The sequence below is a fragment of the Elephantulus edwardii genome, unplaced genomic scaffold (genome assembly GCF_000299155.1).
Source record: "Elephantulus edwardii isolate Elephantulus edwardi_28Jun2011 unplaced genomic scaffold, EleEdw1.0 scaffold00162, whole genome shotgun sequence".
NCBI classification, from domain to species: Eukaryota; Metazoa; Chordata; class Mammalia; order Macroscelidea; family Macroscelididae; genus Elephantulus; species Elephantulus edwardii.
In genome coordinates this window covers 3,982,238-3,999,690 of record NW_006399912.1, presented here as the reverse complement: position 1 = coordinate 3,999,690, position 17,453 = coordinate 3,982,238, and the positions used below count along the sequence as shown (strand labels likewise).

At 42.3% G+C, this 17,453-nt stretch overlaps 1 protein-coding gene across 6 annotated transcripts in view; it reads left to right on the top strand.

The window, feature by feature from the left end:
• RBFOX1 (RNA binding protein, fox-1 homolog (C. elegans) 1) overlaps positions 1-16,503 on the top strand; it is a 465,218-nt gene extending 448,715 nt beyond the window's left edge. For 3 of the 6 annotated variants that reach the window (XM_006895222.1, XM_006895227.1, XM_006895226.1), the window contains 2 exons: positions 14,538-14,613; positions 16,381-16,503. In XM_006895222.1, coding sequence (XP_006895284.1) covers positions 14,538-14,613; positions 16,381-16,503 — 199 coding nt within the window. Of the gene's footprint in view, positions 1-2,927; positions 2,981-14,537; positions 14,614-14,991; positions 15,291-16,380 lie in introns of those variants that run through there. The other 3 variants (XM_006895223.1, XM_006895224.1, XM_006895225.1) reach the window with 3 other exon arrangements.
• Positions 16,504-17,453: the final 950 nt, after the last annotated feature.

Sequence of the window (17,453 nt, the reverse complement as noted above, 5' to 3'; positions counted from 1 at the left end):
AGGACGCAGGAGAGAAAGACCCTCAATGAGATGGATTGATTCGGTGACTGGGGTAATTGGGGGGAGTAGGTGTGTCAGAGACAATGAGAATGGCACAGGATAGAGCAGGGTTTAGGGCTGTTGTATATAGGGTCGCTATGAATGGCAGGCAAATGATGACACACAACAACAACAACAACATCCTTTATTGTATTGCTACAGGACGTACAGCACATTTCTCAATATCACAACAAGTGACAAATTCAGTACACTCTGAGGCGGGTCTGAGATACACTTGAAGGTGGGCGAGAAGTCATTTTAAGGTCACTGGTAGTGGAAAGAGAGAGTCACCCAAGAAGGCAGCTCCCCTTTCTTTAGAAGATGGCTCAGAGGTCATAAAGACATTTTAAAAGAAAAGAAATCCAGGATGTATGTTGTTGTGGCTCAGGTGCCACTGAGTCTGTTAGGAGCAGAGTGAAACAGTGCCCAGTCGCCGCCGTTGTCGTAAGGCAGCAGGGTTGGAGCCCATGGTTATAACCAGTGCCTCAATCCATCTTGTTGATTGTAAAAGAGAAAATTTTATCTTTTCCAATGGCCTTCTGCTTACCCAAGCAGCTTGTGTTTTCCTGAGAACTGGTGCTTCCTCATGACATGCCCAAAGTCCACGAGACAGCGTCTCACCATCCTTCCTTCCTGCCAAGCATCCTGACGTGACTTCTTCCAAAACAAACTGTGTAGAGTAGCCACAAAAAGAGGGGAAAATAATGGAGGAATGGTAACTTTCTTTTTTTTTTTTTTTTTTCTTATTTGGTGCCAGAAAGACTAGTATGAAGGAAAACCATCCCATATCTAAAATTCCACAGCACTTTAAAAAAGTTCAATTTCTTTATAATCAAGCTTGTAGGTTGCACTTAAAACTCTCGGACTAGTAATACATGCATCATACATCTGTGTATGTTGGTAGCCAGTCAAAGACTTTCCTAGTTTCTAGCAAGCTGGGGGATTGATTGCTTAAGGAAAAGTCTGTCTTCAGAGAGAATAGAAGTCTTATCAGAAGTGGAACCCAAGACTGCTGGGTTTTCTGAAATTCAAGAGTGTGAACTGAATCACTCACTCTAGGCAGAACTGACTCCTAGCCGACCCTCTGGTGGACTTTCTGGAGGCTGTAAATTGCACGGGAGGAGATTGTTCATCCTTCTGTGGAGACCCTGGGGGATTTGAACCCCCAGAGAGACACTGCTTCTGAGTAATCAGTGCAACTCCCTATGGACTGAACCACCAGAGAGTCACCAAATGGATGAGGGCCCTTTTGTAGAGAAATGAGAACGTCTATTCTAAAAAATTTGGCACTTTAGATAAGCCAGCTTGCGCTGTGGCTGCCACTCTCTTGTGAGCGCCCTGTACTTAGATGTCTTTCAGAGAACTTATTTGGTCAGAGATGAAGAAGATGGTGAGGTTCAGATCCGCTGTGCATAGGGTTGTGATAATCAGTGTTGACTTGACCTCTCTTAGCAATAACAGCAAGGACCTGATATTATAATGCCTATAATGAAAAATGTCTCTGTCTTCCTCTCCATTGAATAACTCAAATAAGATAGATAAATCAAAACACATAATCAACCAAAATGTTTCCTTGGTTTTCAGGGATATTGGTGGTTCTTTTCCTCCCAATTCTCTAACCTTGGGGATTTGAAACCGTATGTTCATGAGCAAAAAAAGTTAGAGAAAATCCAAGGAAATTAACTTCTAATGTTTTAAGAGAGTGATTGATTCAAGAACTTAGCTGTGACTTCAGTCATGTGGAAGAGAAGTAAATAAAAAAAGAATACTATGAATACTATTCCTGGAGCCTGTATTATCTTGTCTAGATTCCCTTGGTGTAGAAATAAGTGGAGTTTTCCACTCACCATTAAATTTTAAGGAACTTTCAAATGTTAGTCTCACATGTAAGAGTATACTTCATATGCCAGTAAGACTTTCTTAAGATGTTTTAAGAAATATTCAGTCACTAGATTTTTTTGACACATTAAAACATTTGAACAAGATCAAAGGAAAGTTTTTATTTTGGTTCTAGATACTCAAAATGGTAATGAACTCTTGTCATCAGAGTCAGAACCTTTGCCAGAGAAATAAACGATACCCTTGAACTAGAACACCACGTTGTGAAAATGTCACTGTTGGAAACATCTTAAGAGAGTTTGGTCAGTTTTCTGGACTTAGCCTGTCCAAATAAAAGAGCATTTTCCATTTTTTCTTTTCTCTTTTAGTAAATACTGTGCCATTAAAATGTATTCCTCAAGACCGTGTTTATTTTCATTGATAAGTTCTCTTTATTCACTATGTAGCCTAGTGTGGTGAGGAAGTTAGTATCCGTAGCACAATATCATGTAATATTCTATCCGAAAAAGACAGTGTTTCACAATATCATGTAATATTCTATCTGAAAAAGACAGTGTTTCTTTTTATTTTGTTTCTAATTTTTTTTTACATTTTCTGTAATATTAAAGGCTGTGTTCTTATGATATTCCTAGCTAGTGCAGTGTCCTCTTTATCCTAGTAGTCTGGGTGTTGTTTTATTTTGTTTTGTTTTTTCAATGCAATCTCCTTTTAGCATAGAACTCCACACTAGCACAGTTTGAAATATCCTCATCTTAGCAACGTACCCAGGCATGCTTTGTCTGTAACACAAAGTATTAATATTCTGGTGCAAGAGCTTGTCCATGGTCCATATTCTGACATCACCATGATTTTGTTTGATGAGATCCCCCGCATGCCTATTTCATGATCTTTCTAAGCCCTCTAAACCCAAGGCGCATCAACACATTTCCTTGCAACGCCCATTCAAATGCAGCACCTCCCCCTCCCCCCATCCGTCCACATTGAACCAATTGGCAGAGAGTGCATCTCCCCTGAGCGAGCAGTATTGTGAATTTTATCTTCTCTTCCAGAAATCAGTTGGTCTTCGTTGCAGCAGATGAAATTTCTTGTAACACCTCTGCAGGTAACAAACATTGCTACTTCTTGATGCATCCATCCAATCTCAGTATCCTTTTTTTTTTCTTTCTCCCAAACATGCTGCAGTTGGTCACTCTAGAAAGCTTAGTTTAAAGGAAAGAAACAAGGAAAAGAAAAAAAAAGTAATAATAACTATGTCTTTGGAGTAGAGCTGAAGCCTGCTGTGTGAAAAGGCATTAGACATTTTGCTGACTAGGGTGTTTTATTTGTGGTTTTAATAATATATGACCCAGAAAACGAAGGCTATGTGGAATGGAGCCGTGATAAAACTGTATGATGTAACCAGCCCTCACATGCTAAAATTCTGAGTACAGATGTGTAAATTCCATGTTTTTTGGTTTTTGGTTTTTTGTACTTTATCTGGGCTAATGCAGATTTATTATGTGAATTATGTGGAATCTCTCAGAATTGCTGGTATGTATTGGTTTTAAGAGATTGCATCTGTAAAGTTGGAATTAGAAGGTATAATGATCTTTGTCTTATACCAAGGGGATCATCATCCTATTAGCTAAAGATCCTCTATTTCTTTTCTTTGAAAATATATCAAGTAGCAGAACTTAGAAGTAAAGGGCCTTTGTTTGTTTTTTGGTTGTGGTTTTTTGTTTTCTTTTTCTTTTTGGTTTTTGGCATAAGGGTTCTTTGAAACCAGGACATTGGCAAGTAGAAGTTACACAGTTGCATGATGTTCCCATCTGAATAATCCCTGTCTGTTTGCTTCGATGTGGTTCAGAACAGTTAAAATGGGACTTTCATAAGCATGGAGTTACTCTATTAAATAGGTGAGTGTCTGAATAGCACTAGATTTTCTTTCTTTCTTCCCCCTGCCCCTTAAAATGACAAACTATGACAAACACAATTATTAGGAAATCTTACCAAATGTGTCACTTTTTGCTAACAAAGGGACTTTAACCGCCCATCCATCTGTAGTTCAGTTGACCATGAACTTCACAACATCCACTTAACTGAACCTTAGAGGTAGACACTTACCTGTTACAGTCACATTCTATCAAGGAAGCAGCAAAGAAGTGTCGAGTTGTTAATGCTTCACTCCCTATCTAGTCTTTGGAGAGCTTAAATGAAAGGAAAGATGAAGAGAAGCTACTCAAAGCCAGTTTTCTTGCTGCAGTCGCTCTCAGTGTTTTTAATGATTGTCCGAGCTGAGGAGATGTGCATGCTTATGTGTGAAAACCACAGCTTCATTCCACTTCCCTAAAACCCCTTTGGTAACACTCCTGTCACCCTCTTCCTTCAATCTCCAGTCTCCCATCACCTCTGCTTCTTCCTGTGAGAAGTAGTGAGATCCTTAACACGGTACTAATGCCTTTTAGAGGAGAATCAGCAGCCACATTACTGGAGATGACTGTGGAATGGCCCTGGGATACAAGAGATGATTACTGTTTTCAGAACCTTAAGAGTCTAGAGCAAGCTGAAAGGGGAGTTGTTGAGAGGGTATTAGGGAAGGGGAGGAATGTTGGTTTAAAAGTGTTAACAAGTGTCATTTGTGGATTGCACAACCTTTGCCTTCCCCACTGAACTATACGCAAGTTGCACTGTACCTTAAGTTGCACTTTGACGTCATAAATAAAGCATTGCAAATAACTAGATATTAGAGCTAGACACTGGCTTCTCCACGCAGCTTCACAAACCCTCCCTTCAAAGCCACGGTCCACACATCTTAAAGGAAGCCCCAGATAACGAAAGTTCGCGCGACTATGTTAAGTGTTTTTGCCAACCTTATCTAATTCATAATGGCTGCTCAGTACATTCTTAATGAGTTGCTATTGATTGGGTTTCAAGTTGAGAGAGCTACCTTGGTCCCTTTGATGGGCATATTAATGATACATGCTTCATAAGGTTCAAGCTGAACTCTGGATCTCTGAATCAAGCATGAAAAAGGAGACACCCCCTATCAGTCAGATTTCGGATGACCACCCAACCAGTCCGCCATACTCACGGAGTGGAATTTTAAAAAAATCAATATGTAATAATCAAGATATATCTGTATACAAAGGTTGTGACTCATCATTCCAATGAAAGTCTCTTGGGCTCTCATCCCCCAGATGCTGAGGAAATCCAATGTACCCCCATTATTGAAAGAACAAAGTGAGCCCTCCTTTCTGACTCCATGCAGATGGTCCCTAAGGGCAGATCTAGTGAACACTCATGACTATTCAAACTGACCTCTTCTTTCTAAATGGTGAATGGGAGGCTCAAACAAAATTGTAATGGGAGGCTCGAAAGCTCCCATTCAGGGGCCCGGTGGAGTCTGTACCTGAAGCTCTTTTCCCTATGTGTTCTTTTTATACAGTTGCCCATACAAAACAACCTAAACATAAACAAAAAACATAAACAGCCAAACATAGTTTTGTCTATAACTTAGGACAGAGACGGCAGGATAATGTTCATCGAGTCACAGTACCACCTAAAGTTTTATTTTTTTTTTCCCCCTCCAAATTAAGTGATGACCAGCACTTGAACCTGCAGGAGGGATGGCAAAATGTCTCCTTGACTTTTATTAGCCACATGGAAGAAATGGTTTTAATAGGTAGGAGAATATGTACAAGGGAATCTATCTCCTCTCTTGGCTTCCACAGTAGTTTTAGTTTGGCTTTGATCCTGAAGGACCTGAGTTTATTTGAGTATCTCTGGAGCCCAGTGTTTTAATAGCAGAACAGCACGCGATTCATTGCATCCATCCTGTTGCCTTACATGGTTGGACATCCCTCATCCTGTGATCATTTTGTAAGGAAGTGGCAAAGCCAAGAATTTACTCTCTGAATTGTAGCCCTGAAGAGATCCTTAGCTACTCTTCAGCCCTGCTGTTCTGCAGTGATGATAAAAATCTTGGGAGAAACTTAAGAGACCCTGGTGGCAAAGTGGATTAATTGCTCACTGAGAGATTAGTAGTTAGAATCTACTTGGGAGAAAGGTGAGACAATCTGCTTCTATTTGAAAAAAAATCACAGCCTTGGATGCCTGCTCTGCCCTCGATGATCACAGTGGATCAGAATCAGCTCTATAGCAGTGAGGGTTGGCGGAGGGTGATGGATGTAAGAGATACTGAGAGTTACCTTTGTGACCTTTGTGAATGGATGGAAACTATAGCAGGGGTGTGAGCATTTCAAAGCACAGTGGGGAATTTAGAGAGGTCTTGGTACAGTAGTAATGAGGTCACAGAGAAGTTACAATATTGTAGAGGGGTGCTCGACATCAAAGAAGAGTGTGTATGGCTCTTCTACTGAGAGAAACAATCTAGGGTCAAGGAACTTTGTGGCCCAGAAGAAGCCTTATTGTGTCTTCTTAGGTCCCAGATGCTGACTCCTGCTCTGCTGAATCCAGAGTCAAGTTTCCTATCCCAAACATGCTCTGAAGGAACCCAGAAGAGGTGTAGGGTTTAGATTGCAGGACAAGGGCACAGGAAAGATGATGCAGTCTGATTGGCCGTGGGGAATGTGGTTGATTCTCAGAGAGTCTACAAGTTGGGTATATATTTCTGACCTGCACAAAAAAGTTAAGATGACAAGAAACCATGTAGCGAAGCAATTCCATGCCTTTCTGTTGTTTCAAGTTAAGAACTGAGGAGACAATTTCCCTTTTGCTTTGGGGACGGGAAGCATCCTGTATGTGCTCAGTGGTTTCTTGGTGAAGACAGTCGCTCAAGGAAGTTACCAACGGTGGAATTCCGAAATGCCAGAGCTTGGCTAGAGACAGCTTCATGTTGACAACTTCATTGACAATGTCTTTCATTTCTTCTTGGAGATTTTGCTACATTTCGAGCTGTTCTATTTACAAAGAAAAGCTGTTCTTTTACAAAGAAAAGACCGGCACCCAAAACCACTGCCACTGAATCAAGCCTGATTCTTCGGGAAAGGTTCCTTTGGATTTCTCACGCGGTAAATCTTTATTTTACAGAGGAGACTGCCCTCACATAGAAGAGCTGAGAGGAGAGCTGCTTTCACCAGGAGAATTAAAAACTATTGACTGGGATTTAAGTATCTTGGAAGCTTTTGGAACACTGGTTCATAGACCAAGCCATCCATATGGTCAATGCATGCGTACCTAATGTCCTATGAGAGCTAGGAGGAACCGCTGTCACCATGTTTTCTGACTAACTGTAGCTCTTTTTGCCTCAGTACATCTAAGCAGATCTCATCGTGATACTTTCTGGAGGGTTTTCTCTGCTACAGTAAACCAAGGCATTTAATTTCAGGTTCTGTGAAACCCTCTCATTTCTTTTTTAATTGGCACTGACTAGTCTCTGTGCCTCTGGAAAGAGGAAAAGAATATGACTTGGCCAGAATCATGACCATAATCATCATCACAGCAGCTTCTCCACTTGGTATACATTATCCTACCCCAAACGTGAAGGCCCAGAATCTTGGGAGGTGTATGGTTTGAAATGGATAGTTTGGTCTTTTGGGTTTGCCTAGGAGGTATTTGTAGTAGAATCTATTCATGTCAGAGATATTCCAAGATGGCCCTAGCCAAAAATTGGAAAAAATAGAAATACTTTCTATGGGTAACCATGTTCTGCAACTCTTCATCGTTTGATGGGATATGGACTTTGATCTCTATTCTGAGCTCAAAGAAACCCCACCAGCCAAGAGGATGGTTGGATTCTGCCACCATCTACTTGTCAAGAGAATGGCCAGAATCCTCTACCCTTTCACCATGTCAGGAAATCTTACTCTGTCTTATTTCATTTAAAGCATGTTGTGCTTAGCATGGAATGGATTGAGTTGGAAAGTAGTACTGGCCAAGGCACTTTGTTTGCAGTTGGATCATGGGGTGCACTCGTGCCATGGCTGAGGCAGAGCGGAGGGACTCGGTCACCTTTGTCTCCTCCCATCCCCTCACTCCAGGTCTCTTCCCTCAAACCTCCCCTGCCACTGAGAATTGCTGAGATTTGAGCATTTTTCCCCACGCACAGAGAACCTCTAGTCTCAAATGAGGTACAATGAATGATGGCATATCAACCGTCAACAGATTATACCAGTGGAAACCAGTGTGTTTTCCTTCGAGGGTACTTGGGTTTCATCTGGAAGTCTCCAGAACTCAGAAAAAATGATGAGATAAGAGAGACGATCATCTGGGTGAGATGAGACTCACTTCTTTCTGAATCTGGCTGAGTCACTGATGTGCCCCTCCTCTTTGCGTGACCACCACAGACAGCATAGACCAGGCGCAAACCAGGATGCTTCAGTGGGCCTTGTTGAGCGCCAGACCTCTGCTGAGTCTCCCCAGGAAAGTGAAAAGCTTCTCCTCAAACTAGCACATTGTTCATGCCTCAGGGCCATGGTAGCGTACCTGCTTGTATACTGCTAGTGACATCTGTTGTGCCATTTTTCCAAATATTTTCTAGACTCCGAACTTAGATGTGTGAGGATACTGTGGCCCCCCCAGTGGCGCTGCAGAAATGTGAGCCCACCCATTCTACTCATCAGTTCAGCATCCTACTTTAAATGCATGCTCCGCAGTACTTCTTGATGCGGTGGGTACCTAGGCACCTCAGGCAGTGGTTGTTCTCTGTAGAAGATCTACACCAACTTGAACCTCACCTTGAGTGTTGTGTTCACTTCACTCATCTTTCTGCTTCACAGATTCCTCACAGGTCTCTCTGGGCAGGAGGCACGGAAATGAAGACTAATATGTCGCAGGTGCACAGGGTGCTCAGGCTCATAAAGAAATGCAAAAGTGCTGTTAATGACAGTATTCTCTCAATTTCACAATAAGGAAACCATGTGACTGCTAGGAGTCTGGTAGAGAGGGGGTCCCATGCCATCCCATTGCATTTCATCAGCATCCAGGTTGTTACATTTAGATGCTGATAATAATTATTGAGATTTCTATTTCTCAGTAGACGCTACAAAACATGCGGTAAAAACTTCCCATTCAACAGGCAACACACTTTATTCTGTTTGCTTGCACTTCACCCCAAGTTCAGTGACGGCAATATGCCACGTATCTTCTTCTTGTTAGTGGACTAACATGTTCAAGGATGAAACCTTGCACTCTTCATGATTATTAGCACGCAGTTATTGTTTCCATTCATCTCCTGCAGGCTTTCCTCATTGTCTCTGACCCTCTATTTTTCCAAACCTGATGCCCTCCCCAAACCTGCAAATTAGATAGACAGTCACTCCCAGGGTAACGATTTCTAGAGTTTTGTGTGACCAGATTAGAATAGAAACTCAATTGATTCTACATTTGGGCAAGAGTCAATGACTGGCATGTGAAATTTGATAGGAAAAAAATCAATGTACTATGTACAGAGAGATGTATATGTCTGTGAATTAGGCAGAGCTAAAACAGAATAATCCCATTGGACCAATGAGGATCAGAACAAGACAGACATGGCTGATCCACTCAGTAAAGGATGACTGGCCTTGACGGCTGACCCCCAGTGTGGGTCTTCTGGCTCCAAGCCCTTTGTTCTCCCAATGGCCCTGGGCAGCCTCTTGGTCTTAACGGAGTGCTGAAATCAAAGCATATGATAACCTGCAGTGATTAGATGCATGGTAAAACCAGTCAGCAAAGCCGCTACCTTCTGTTTGGCTTGGTTTTTTCCTAAAGAGTTTTGATGAGCTTTATGGAAACTTAGCTAGCATTTGGGGAATTCTCGGGGGTAATGGGAAATTACACACATTGTTTCTTGAGTCCCCAGAAACATTTATTTTGAGCATCTCTAAGGATTTGGGATTTCTTTGGGATCAGCCAACCTAGACTTTTCAAAAAGCAAACCCAAGAGAATCTTTGCTAGTGACAGGTGTGTAACTGGGGATGTGAGTGTCCTCCCAGTCCGCCTCTCTGTATCTTCCTTTTTCTGCCTTCACTCAATACAGAGGCATTGGCTTGGCCCCTTAGTGACCTGCAAACTTGGCAAGTGCCAAACTTGGCACTGGAGATAAAGAGGTGAACAAATATAGACATCCCCTAGTTCCCATGGGGCTGGTATTGCATCAAGAGAAGGGAAAGAGGTAAATAAATATAGAAGAGATTTGCTAAGCTCTGTGAAAGGATGGTGGTGAGTCTCACAATGTCCTTAAGATGATGGTTGAGAAAAGAGGCATCACTCTGGGGAGGTGACTGGGTCGGACAGGCAGAGCCAAGCATGGTTTGTCAGGTTTAAGGAGAGCCCTGATGGTGCAGTGGGTAATGTGCCAGGCTATTAACCATGAGATTGGCAATTTGAATCCACCAGGCTCCAAGGGAGAAGTTTGGGCATTCTCTCTCTCTTCCCCCATTGGCATTTACAACCTTGGAAAACCAATGGATAACCAACAAGGCAGAATCAACTCAATAGAAGTGGCTCTCAGTTTGATGGTGGCATGAGTTTCTGGCCCTGTTCTAACACAATGAGTATGTCCCAACACCATGGTCAGTTCCTTCCCAGCAGACAGCAGGTCCTAACACAGGTCCTGGTTTTAACATGGCAGGTGGTTCAGACATGGTAGTCAGCTCCTAACATGACTTTCTAGTCCTCACCCAGTTCTCTGGTCTTAGTTCTAATATAGCAACACGTCCTTACATGGTGATCAGGTTAAGGTAGTGTTCAGGGTTAGGGTGGTCAAATCCTAGTTCTCATATGACTGGAGCTTCTGGTTCGAACATAGTCATCGCTTCCTAGTCCTGACATCCTGGGGGTCAAGTTCTCACATGAGGAGTGTATCTATCCTAACACTGCAGTGTGGTCCTCGTCTTAACATGACAGCAGGTCCTGGGGTCAAGTAGTCATGAGACATTGCTCCCTCACGGCCATCTATGTCCCTGGGAACTGCCTTTGGACTGCGCACAGCCAGCGCTGAGGACGTGGGGTTGCCGACGTGCCTGGCATACACGGCTGCAGGGGTGGTGATCAAGTCCACATCCTCCCTAATAACCTTGTGTCTAAATTGTCGTGTCACACAAGGGCATGTTTAGAAATTAGCATTTGAAAAGGAGCCTCCTTGCTTTCAGTTTAAGCTGACATGGTTCCTTTTCCTCGGTGGAAATGAAATTTATTAATCATAATAAAACCATCAGATTCAGAATGCAGAGGTCACCCTGAGGAGAGAAGGTGGCTGTTCATTTGCGAGGATTAGTTCAGCGCTGCGTTATTTTTCTTCGGCCTCAGAAGAGAATACTGCCAAACTGTTACTTTAGGTTTGCTGCAAAGGTCAAAGTCATGCCCAATGTTATCTATAAAGAAAGACTTGCCATTAAAGTATGTGAAGGGAGGAGGAGAAGCAGTGTTTTTATTAAGCACATTCCTACTCCCATCCCCTTAACTTCCAAAAGAGAGAGACAGATTTTTGCCACAGGAAACTCTATGAACTTGGGAAAATGACGATATAGAACAGGCTTCAGGTCTTTTGTTCATAGGGTCGCTATGAGTCGTGTCCGACTCAATGGCACTTAACAACACAGATAATATTAACATTTTCACACTCTCTCTGAATGAGCACCTGGGTCATGATAGTGCCAGTGTTTGCAAGATTTTTCGTTTCTCTTTAAGGTTAAGGCCTTGTTCATATAACCCTGGTAAAAGCACATCAAAAATAATTCTGTTAACAGGGTCTTTCTCTAGACCCATCTCAGAGTTCATTTTCTAATGAACATAATTAGCGCTAAAGTTGTGAATCATTTCCTCTTACCCTTTTTCTAATATCTACCTGTGTTGGTGGTAGTTGTGGTTGTTTCCCACTCATAAGAACCAGGCTCATAAGGACCCAACATATGTAGAATAGAATCTCCAGAAGAGTTTTCAAATACTCATTCACCCTAAAGACCTCACTCTCCTTAAACATTTTGTGTCTGAATTGTAGTGTCACAAACATGGGACACTGTATTTGAATATGGACTCAAAGCAGTCAACCTTTGTGCTAGTGTTTGAGGCGACTCCCCTGCTTCTCGTTGAGTGGAAAGCAGCCTAAGTGTCTTGAGTAAGCGTCATGAGTAAATGATTCCTTCAACATTCCATTATTCTTGCAGTAGCACACCCTCTGCTTGAGGTTCTCTCTATCCTTCTCTCATAGAGGCAGGAAAAATGTCTCATATTAAAGCCATTTCTGATGAATACAAGGATTGAGGAGGAGCTCAAGGAATGACAGTCAGAGAGAGTTGACTGTTTGCTCTTTCTACTGGAGATTGATCTCATTTTGTGGCCCACCTTATGTGGAGATTAAACATAGCAGCCCACGAGCCTCAACAGAAGGACAACCATGGGTTATAATCCATGGCTCAGAGGTTTCCCTGGAGTCAGGGAAAAGCTTCTCTCCTGGTCGTAACACATCTTTGCTAGTCATCCCTTCTAAACTCCTGGTCTGACCTGTTCCCTTGACTTGCATAGGAATCTCTCTTTTAGGCTCTACTTCCGGAAGAGCCAGCCCAAGAGTATCTCAATGTTGATCAGTTCCCAAATAGTGACTTCCATTCAACCCCTAACACAGCAAGGGTATCTGACACCACAGAGTGGACATAGGAGTTAACACCTAGAGACTCATTCACCCGTCTTAGAAAAGTGATGGGCTTCCTCTGGACGCTAACTTAGTGACCGTATTCAGGTCTTGATATTTAGTAGGGATCCAATGCACCAGGCTTCCATTCTGTCTTCACTTGTATTCCAACATCTGTACTGGAAGCTGTGGTACTGGGTGGTAGGGAGGAGGTAATAATAAGACAGAGAAAAAACTCAAAGATGAGAATATATCATCAGGAAATATTGTTTCTTGAGTGTTCCTTTCCAGAGCCAGGCCCTAGACTGATGAAATAGAAATTCTTAGGTGACAGGATCAAAATTGAATCAGGTTCCCATTCAGAAGTGGAGGTGAGGTTTCACACACCCTTCAAGGACATTGCTGCTCAAATACACATGCTCTTTTCCATTCTAAGATGCTTGACATTAACCAAATTCATAGCACACCCACACACACACACACGCACTCCCACTTCTGCACTGTGACTGGTACAGCTAAATCACGAGAAGACATTCTCTCTTGAGACATGCTAATGCATGTCTTGTGACTGAAACCTTTGCCTCTGAAATCCATTCTCCCAAGTCCTCTCTTCTTCTCACCTCAGTTTCAGAGGAGACATGAAAAGTTTAAAAAGGGCATTATGAGAAAGCAAGGGAAAAAACTATATACATAGCAATATGTGTGTCTGAACAAGCAAGCCAGTTGTGACTAAAAGTCAGCTCCCGTTCAGCGTAACTCCATAGTGTTGTTGTTATTGGTTGCCATCGAGTCGAACACAACTCATAGTGACCTTATGAACAAAAGGCCTAAAGCCTTTCTATAACTATCGACATTTATCAAAGTTCACAGGAGTTTCCAGAGACACGTTGTTTAGGAAGTGGATGCCATTCCTGCTTCCATATATGTCCCAGTAAAACTGTGTTCCAAGGGGTTCAAGGGTGGTGAACTTTTGTTAGCAGATCGCCAGGCCTTTTCTCCAAGGTGCCCCTAGGTTGGTCACAACAGCCAACTACCAACCTTTTGATTACTATTTGAGTACTTCATCATTTGATCCACCTAGCACCTCAATCCAGCATGGAGTGATACGCACACACATTTATATTCTACTAGACTAGATAAGGTTTAATACCTTTGATGATGTTAAAGCTAAGCCTTCCACCTTTCCATATGTGTTGATTCCTTCCAAAGACTGGCCCCTCTTAATAAACTGCCAAAGGCATGTGCCTATTTTGTATGTGTATATTACGTATGTATGACTATTGCAGTAATACTGAATTACACTATATTATACTATATTATACTAAATACTGTAGTTTGGAAACAGGAGTGGCATCCACTTCCTAAACAACATGCCTCTGGAAACTCTGTGAACTTTGAGAAACGATAGTTCTAGAAAGGCATCAGGTCTTTTGTTCATAGGGTCGCTATGAGTCATGCTCTACTCAACAGCAATCAACAACAACACGATATTAATAATTAATAATACAGTATTAATAAAGGTGCCTTGATGGCACCAGGATTAGGTGCTTGATTGCTCAACCAAAAAAGTTGACTATTTGAATGCACCAGCTCCTCTAAGGAAGAAACAGTGTAGCAGTCTGCCTTTAGAAGGATTTACAGCCTTGAAAACTCTTCCAGGGCAGTTCTGCTCCTTTGTAGAGCTAATAAGTCAGAACTGGCCCAACAGTTACAGATTTGCTTTGGGTTTTGTCACACTATATCATGCTATTTGGAAAAGAAAAAAAATTTAAAAAGAAGAGACCACCACAATTCACTGCTGTTAGTAACACTTCATTGGATTTCCAAGACTGTAAATCGGGATGGGAGGAGAATGCCGGTCTTTGTATAACATACTCTATGCTATTGGATGCTGAGAGCCTTATTAAATGGTCAACAGAATGGATGGTGCAAAGCTGGCCTTTTCTCATGCGAGGTGGTAGCAGATGGAACACGTTTCTTAGTTCTTAATTCATAGGGCCCCTCTACACTTCCTTAGCCTTTTTTTCGGGGGGTGGGGGAATATTGTGCTTGCTGCTGTCGTTTTACAACAGCCTGTGATGAACTCATCCTGCCCTGTCTTCCTTCTAGTTACGGACGAGTTTATGCTGCCGACCCCTACCACCACACACTTGCTCCAGCCCCCACCTACGGCGTTGGTGCCATGGTGAGTACCACTGCCTCCTCTTCCTCACGTCTTCCTGCTGCCCTTCCCTCCCACCCTGAGCTGGGACCTTCCTTCATCTGGGTTGACGCTTGACGTCCTCTCACTTCCCCTTAATTGAATTTGTCTCTTGTGCTAACAGCAGCTAAAATGCCACATTAATCCTCCCAGTAAACTTGATAAATGTCTTAATTTCTTGGCAATGTAGTGCATGTAAGTTATTATATTTCTAATTTTGCAAGTCTCACCTAGCGGAGCACTAACCTTAATGAAATAATTAGTCATTTTGATAATTAAATCCATCACTAACAGAATGCAGTGTCAATGCAGAACTTTTTTTTTTCTTTTTTTGTTTCCCTCCCTTGCTGCTCATTCACTTAGCCCCAAGGTTCCAGCCCCAGCACAGACTTCAGAGGATCTAAGCTGCACACTTCCAGGCCTCTGCTGTCAGACAGCTGAGAATCTGACTGCCTCTCCTCCCCTATTACAATTCATGTTTAAAGTCATAGTCGCCCAGGAGAGAAAATAGAGAAGGGCACACTTGGTCTGTGTGCCTGCTATCTAAGGAATTAGAAGGAATCAGTTGGGATTTTGGGGGGTTGCCTTTTTTGTTTTTTGGTTTTGTTTGGAGTTCTGGGTTTTTGCTTTAGGGGGGTGGGGGGGAGGGTCAAAAGGGGAGGAGAGGGTGGGGTGACTTTGCCTGTACTTGTTCAAACTTCTATGCACTAACACTCCTGAGTACAGTAAGACGTGCCCATCACGTGAGAGCGTATGCAATCATTTACAAAGCTTTTGGCATGCAGTTTTCTGCTTGGATCAAGAATTCTCAGTCCTCACCTTAAAAAGAAATCCCTATGGGCATTTGTTTGAATCCCCAGTACTCTTAGACGAAGGGAAGAGCTAGGTGCCACCTCGTAGCCATTGAAAGCCATGTCCAGACAATCCGCTGTTGTTTTGGTCATCAGGATGCAGCCACAATCTGCAGAGACGTGATTTTACACAAGCTCAGTCACATCAGTTAGCTTGTTCCTACTAGTTCCTCTATTTCCATGCCTTGTGCTGAGCCAAGTCAAGACGGAACTTTAAGTTACCATCCTGATTTTGCATCCAACCAGCTCTTCTGCTGGTACACCTCATCCACTTGAGGAATGTGCCAGAAAGTTGAAAGAACACGTTCAGCGAGTTGTCCAAATTTAGCCTCTTGGTCTTGGTCCAATGGAACAGAACCCAAAAGCCAAACTCATTGCCTTCAACTTGATTCCAATGCCTGACTCCTTTCGGTCAGAGCAGCTCCATAGGGTTTCCAAAGCTGTACTCTTTATGGGAGCCGACTGCCTGCCTCATCTGGTGCGTGTTTACTCACTGCGCCACCAGGGTTCCTTCAGTGGAACAAAGGTGTTAATCAGACAAACAAAACCAGACAAATCCCAAATCCTCCCATCATCTGGTTTGTACCGGGTCCTTTTTGTCCACTTAAGACAGAATTTGGTTTGACAGGGATTTTCTCGATCAGGAATGGTTGGGGGGAAGGAGATGAGGACCACCCCTATATGGTTAGCTCCCCAAGAGCGTCCTGGGATGGGTAGGGGTATCTCTGGTTGGTTGTTATTTTGGTTTTTTTTTGTTTGTTTTTTGTTTTGGTGGTTTTTTTTTTTTTGGTTGGTTGGTTTTGAAGTGTCTATTTTTGACATTAGTCTTTCTTTTTTTTATGATCCACGTGTTGCAAAAGGAAAATGTAAAAAACACACCCCTCACATTGCTTTGTTTCAGAATGCTTTTGCACCCTTGACTGATGCCAAGACTAGGAGCCATGCTGATGATGTGGGTCTCGTTCTTTCTTCATTGCAGGCTAGTATATACCGAGGGGGATACAACCGTTTTGCTCCATACTAAATGACAAAAACCATTGCAAACAAACAAAAACAAACAACAACAACAACAACAAACCTTCCAATGTGGGGAGAAAAGGAAGCTTTGCGAGGCCTGGGTATTGCAATAGATGCCGTAGTGCATCATTTTAGCAACTCTTAAAAACAAACAAACAAACAAACAAAAATAACCTAACTGAAAAGTAAATAAAGAAATAAAATCAAAGAAAATTTAAAAAAAAGAGGAAAAAATTTACATTTTTTATCTTATACCTCAGATATTTTGTTCCGTGTATTTTAATATCGTGGGTCTTTCATTTCTGAAGATTCTGTAGTTCGGTCGCAGGCTGTAGGACTTTTCTGTGGTTGATCTAGAGAGATGCTAGATATGCATAACAAATAAAAAAAACAAACAAAAAAAAACCCAACCTAATAATAATACTAATAACTGGTTTAGGGCCATAACCAGAGTTCTATATCATGTAAATGAATTATATATGCTGAATATTAAGCTTACTGGGGTTTATCTGCTATTTGGGAAGAAAGCAAATGACTACAGTAGTCATTTTTTTTTCCACATCTGCATTTATTTTAGTTTATGGAAGGAGAAGGGTGGGAGGGATTGGGCTGGGGTGTGGCTAAATTGAAGAAAAATAAAAAAAAAAAAAAAAGAACTGCAGCCTCCAATATGGGTTGAGGCTCAATGTCAAGAAGACAAAGATTCTCACCACTGGGCCAACTGGCAGTATCACGATGGATGGTGAAGAGATTGAGATTGTTCACAGCTTTAGTTTGCTTGGCTCCACAGCCAACACTCTTCGCACCAGTAGCCAGGAAATTAAAAGACATATTACGATGGGAAAGTCTGCTGTTAGGGACCTCTCCAAAGTACTGAAGAGCATGGTGTCTCTCTGGAGACTAAGGTGCATCTGATACAGGCCATGGTCTTTGCTATCACTTGTTATGCATCAGAGA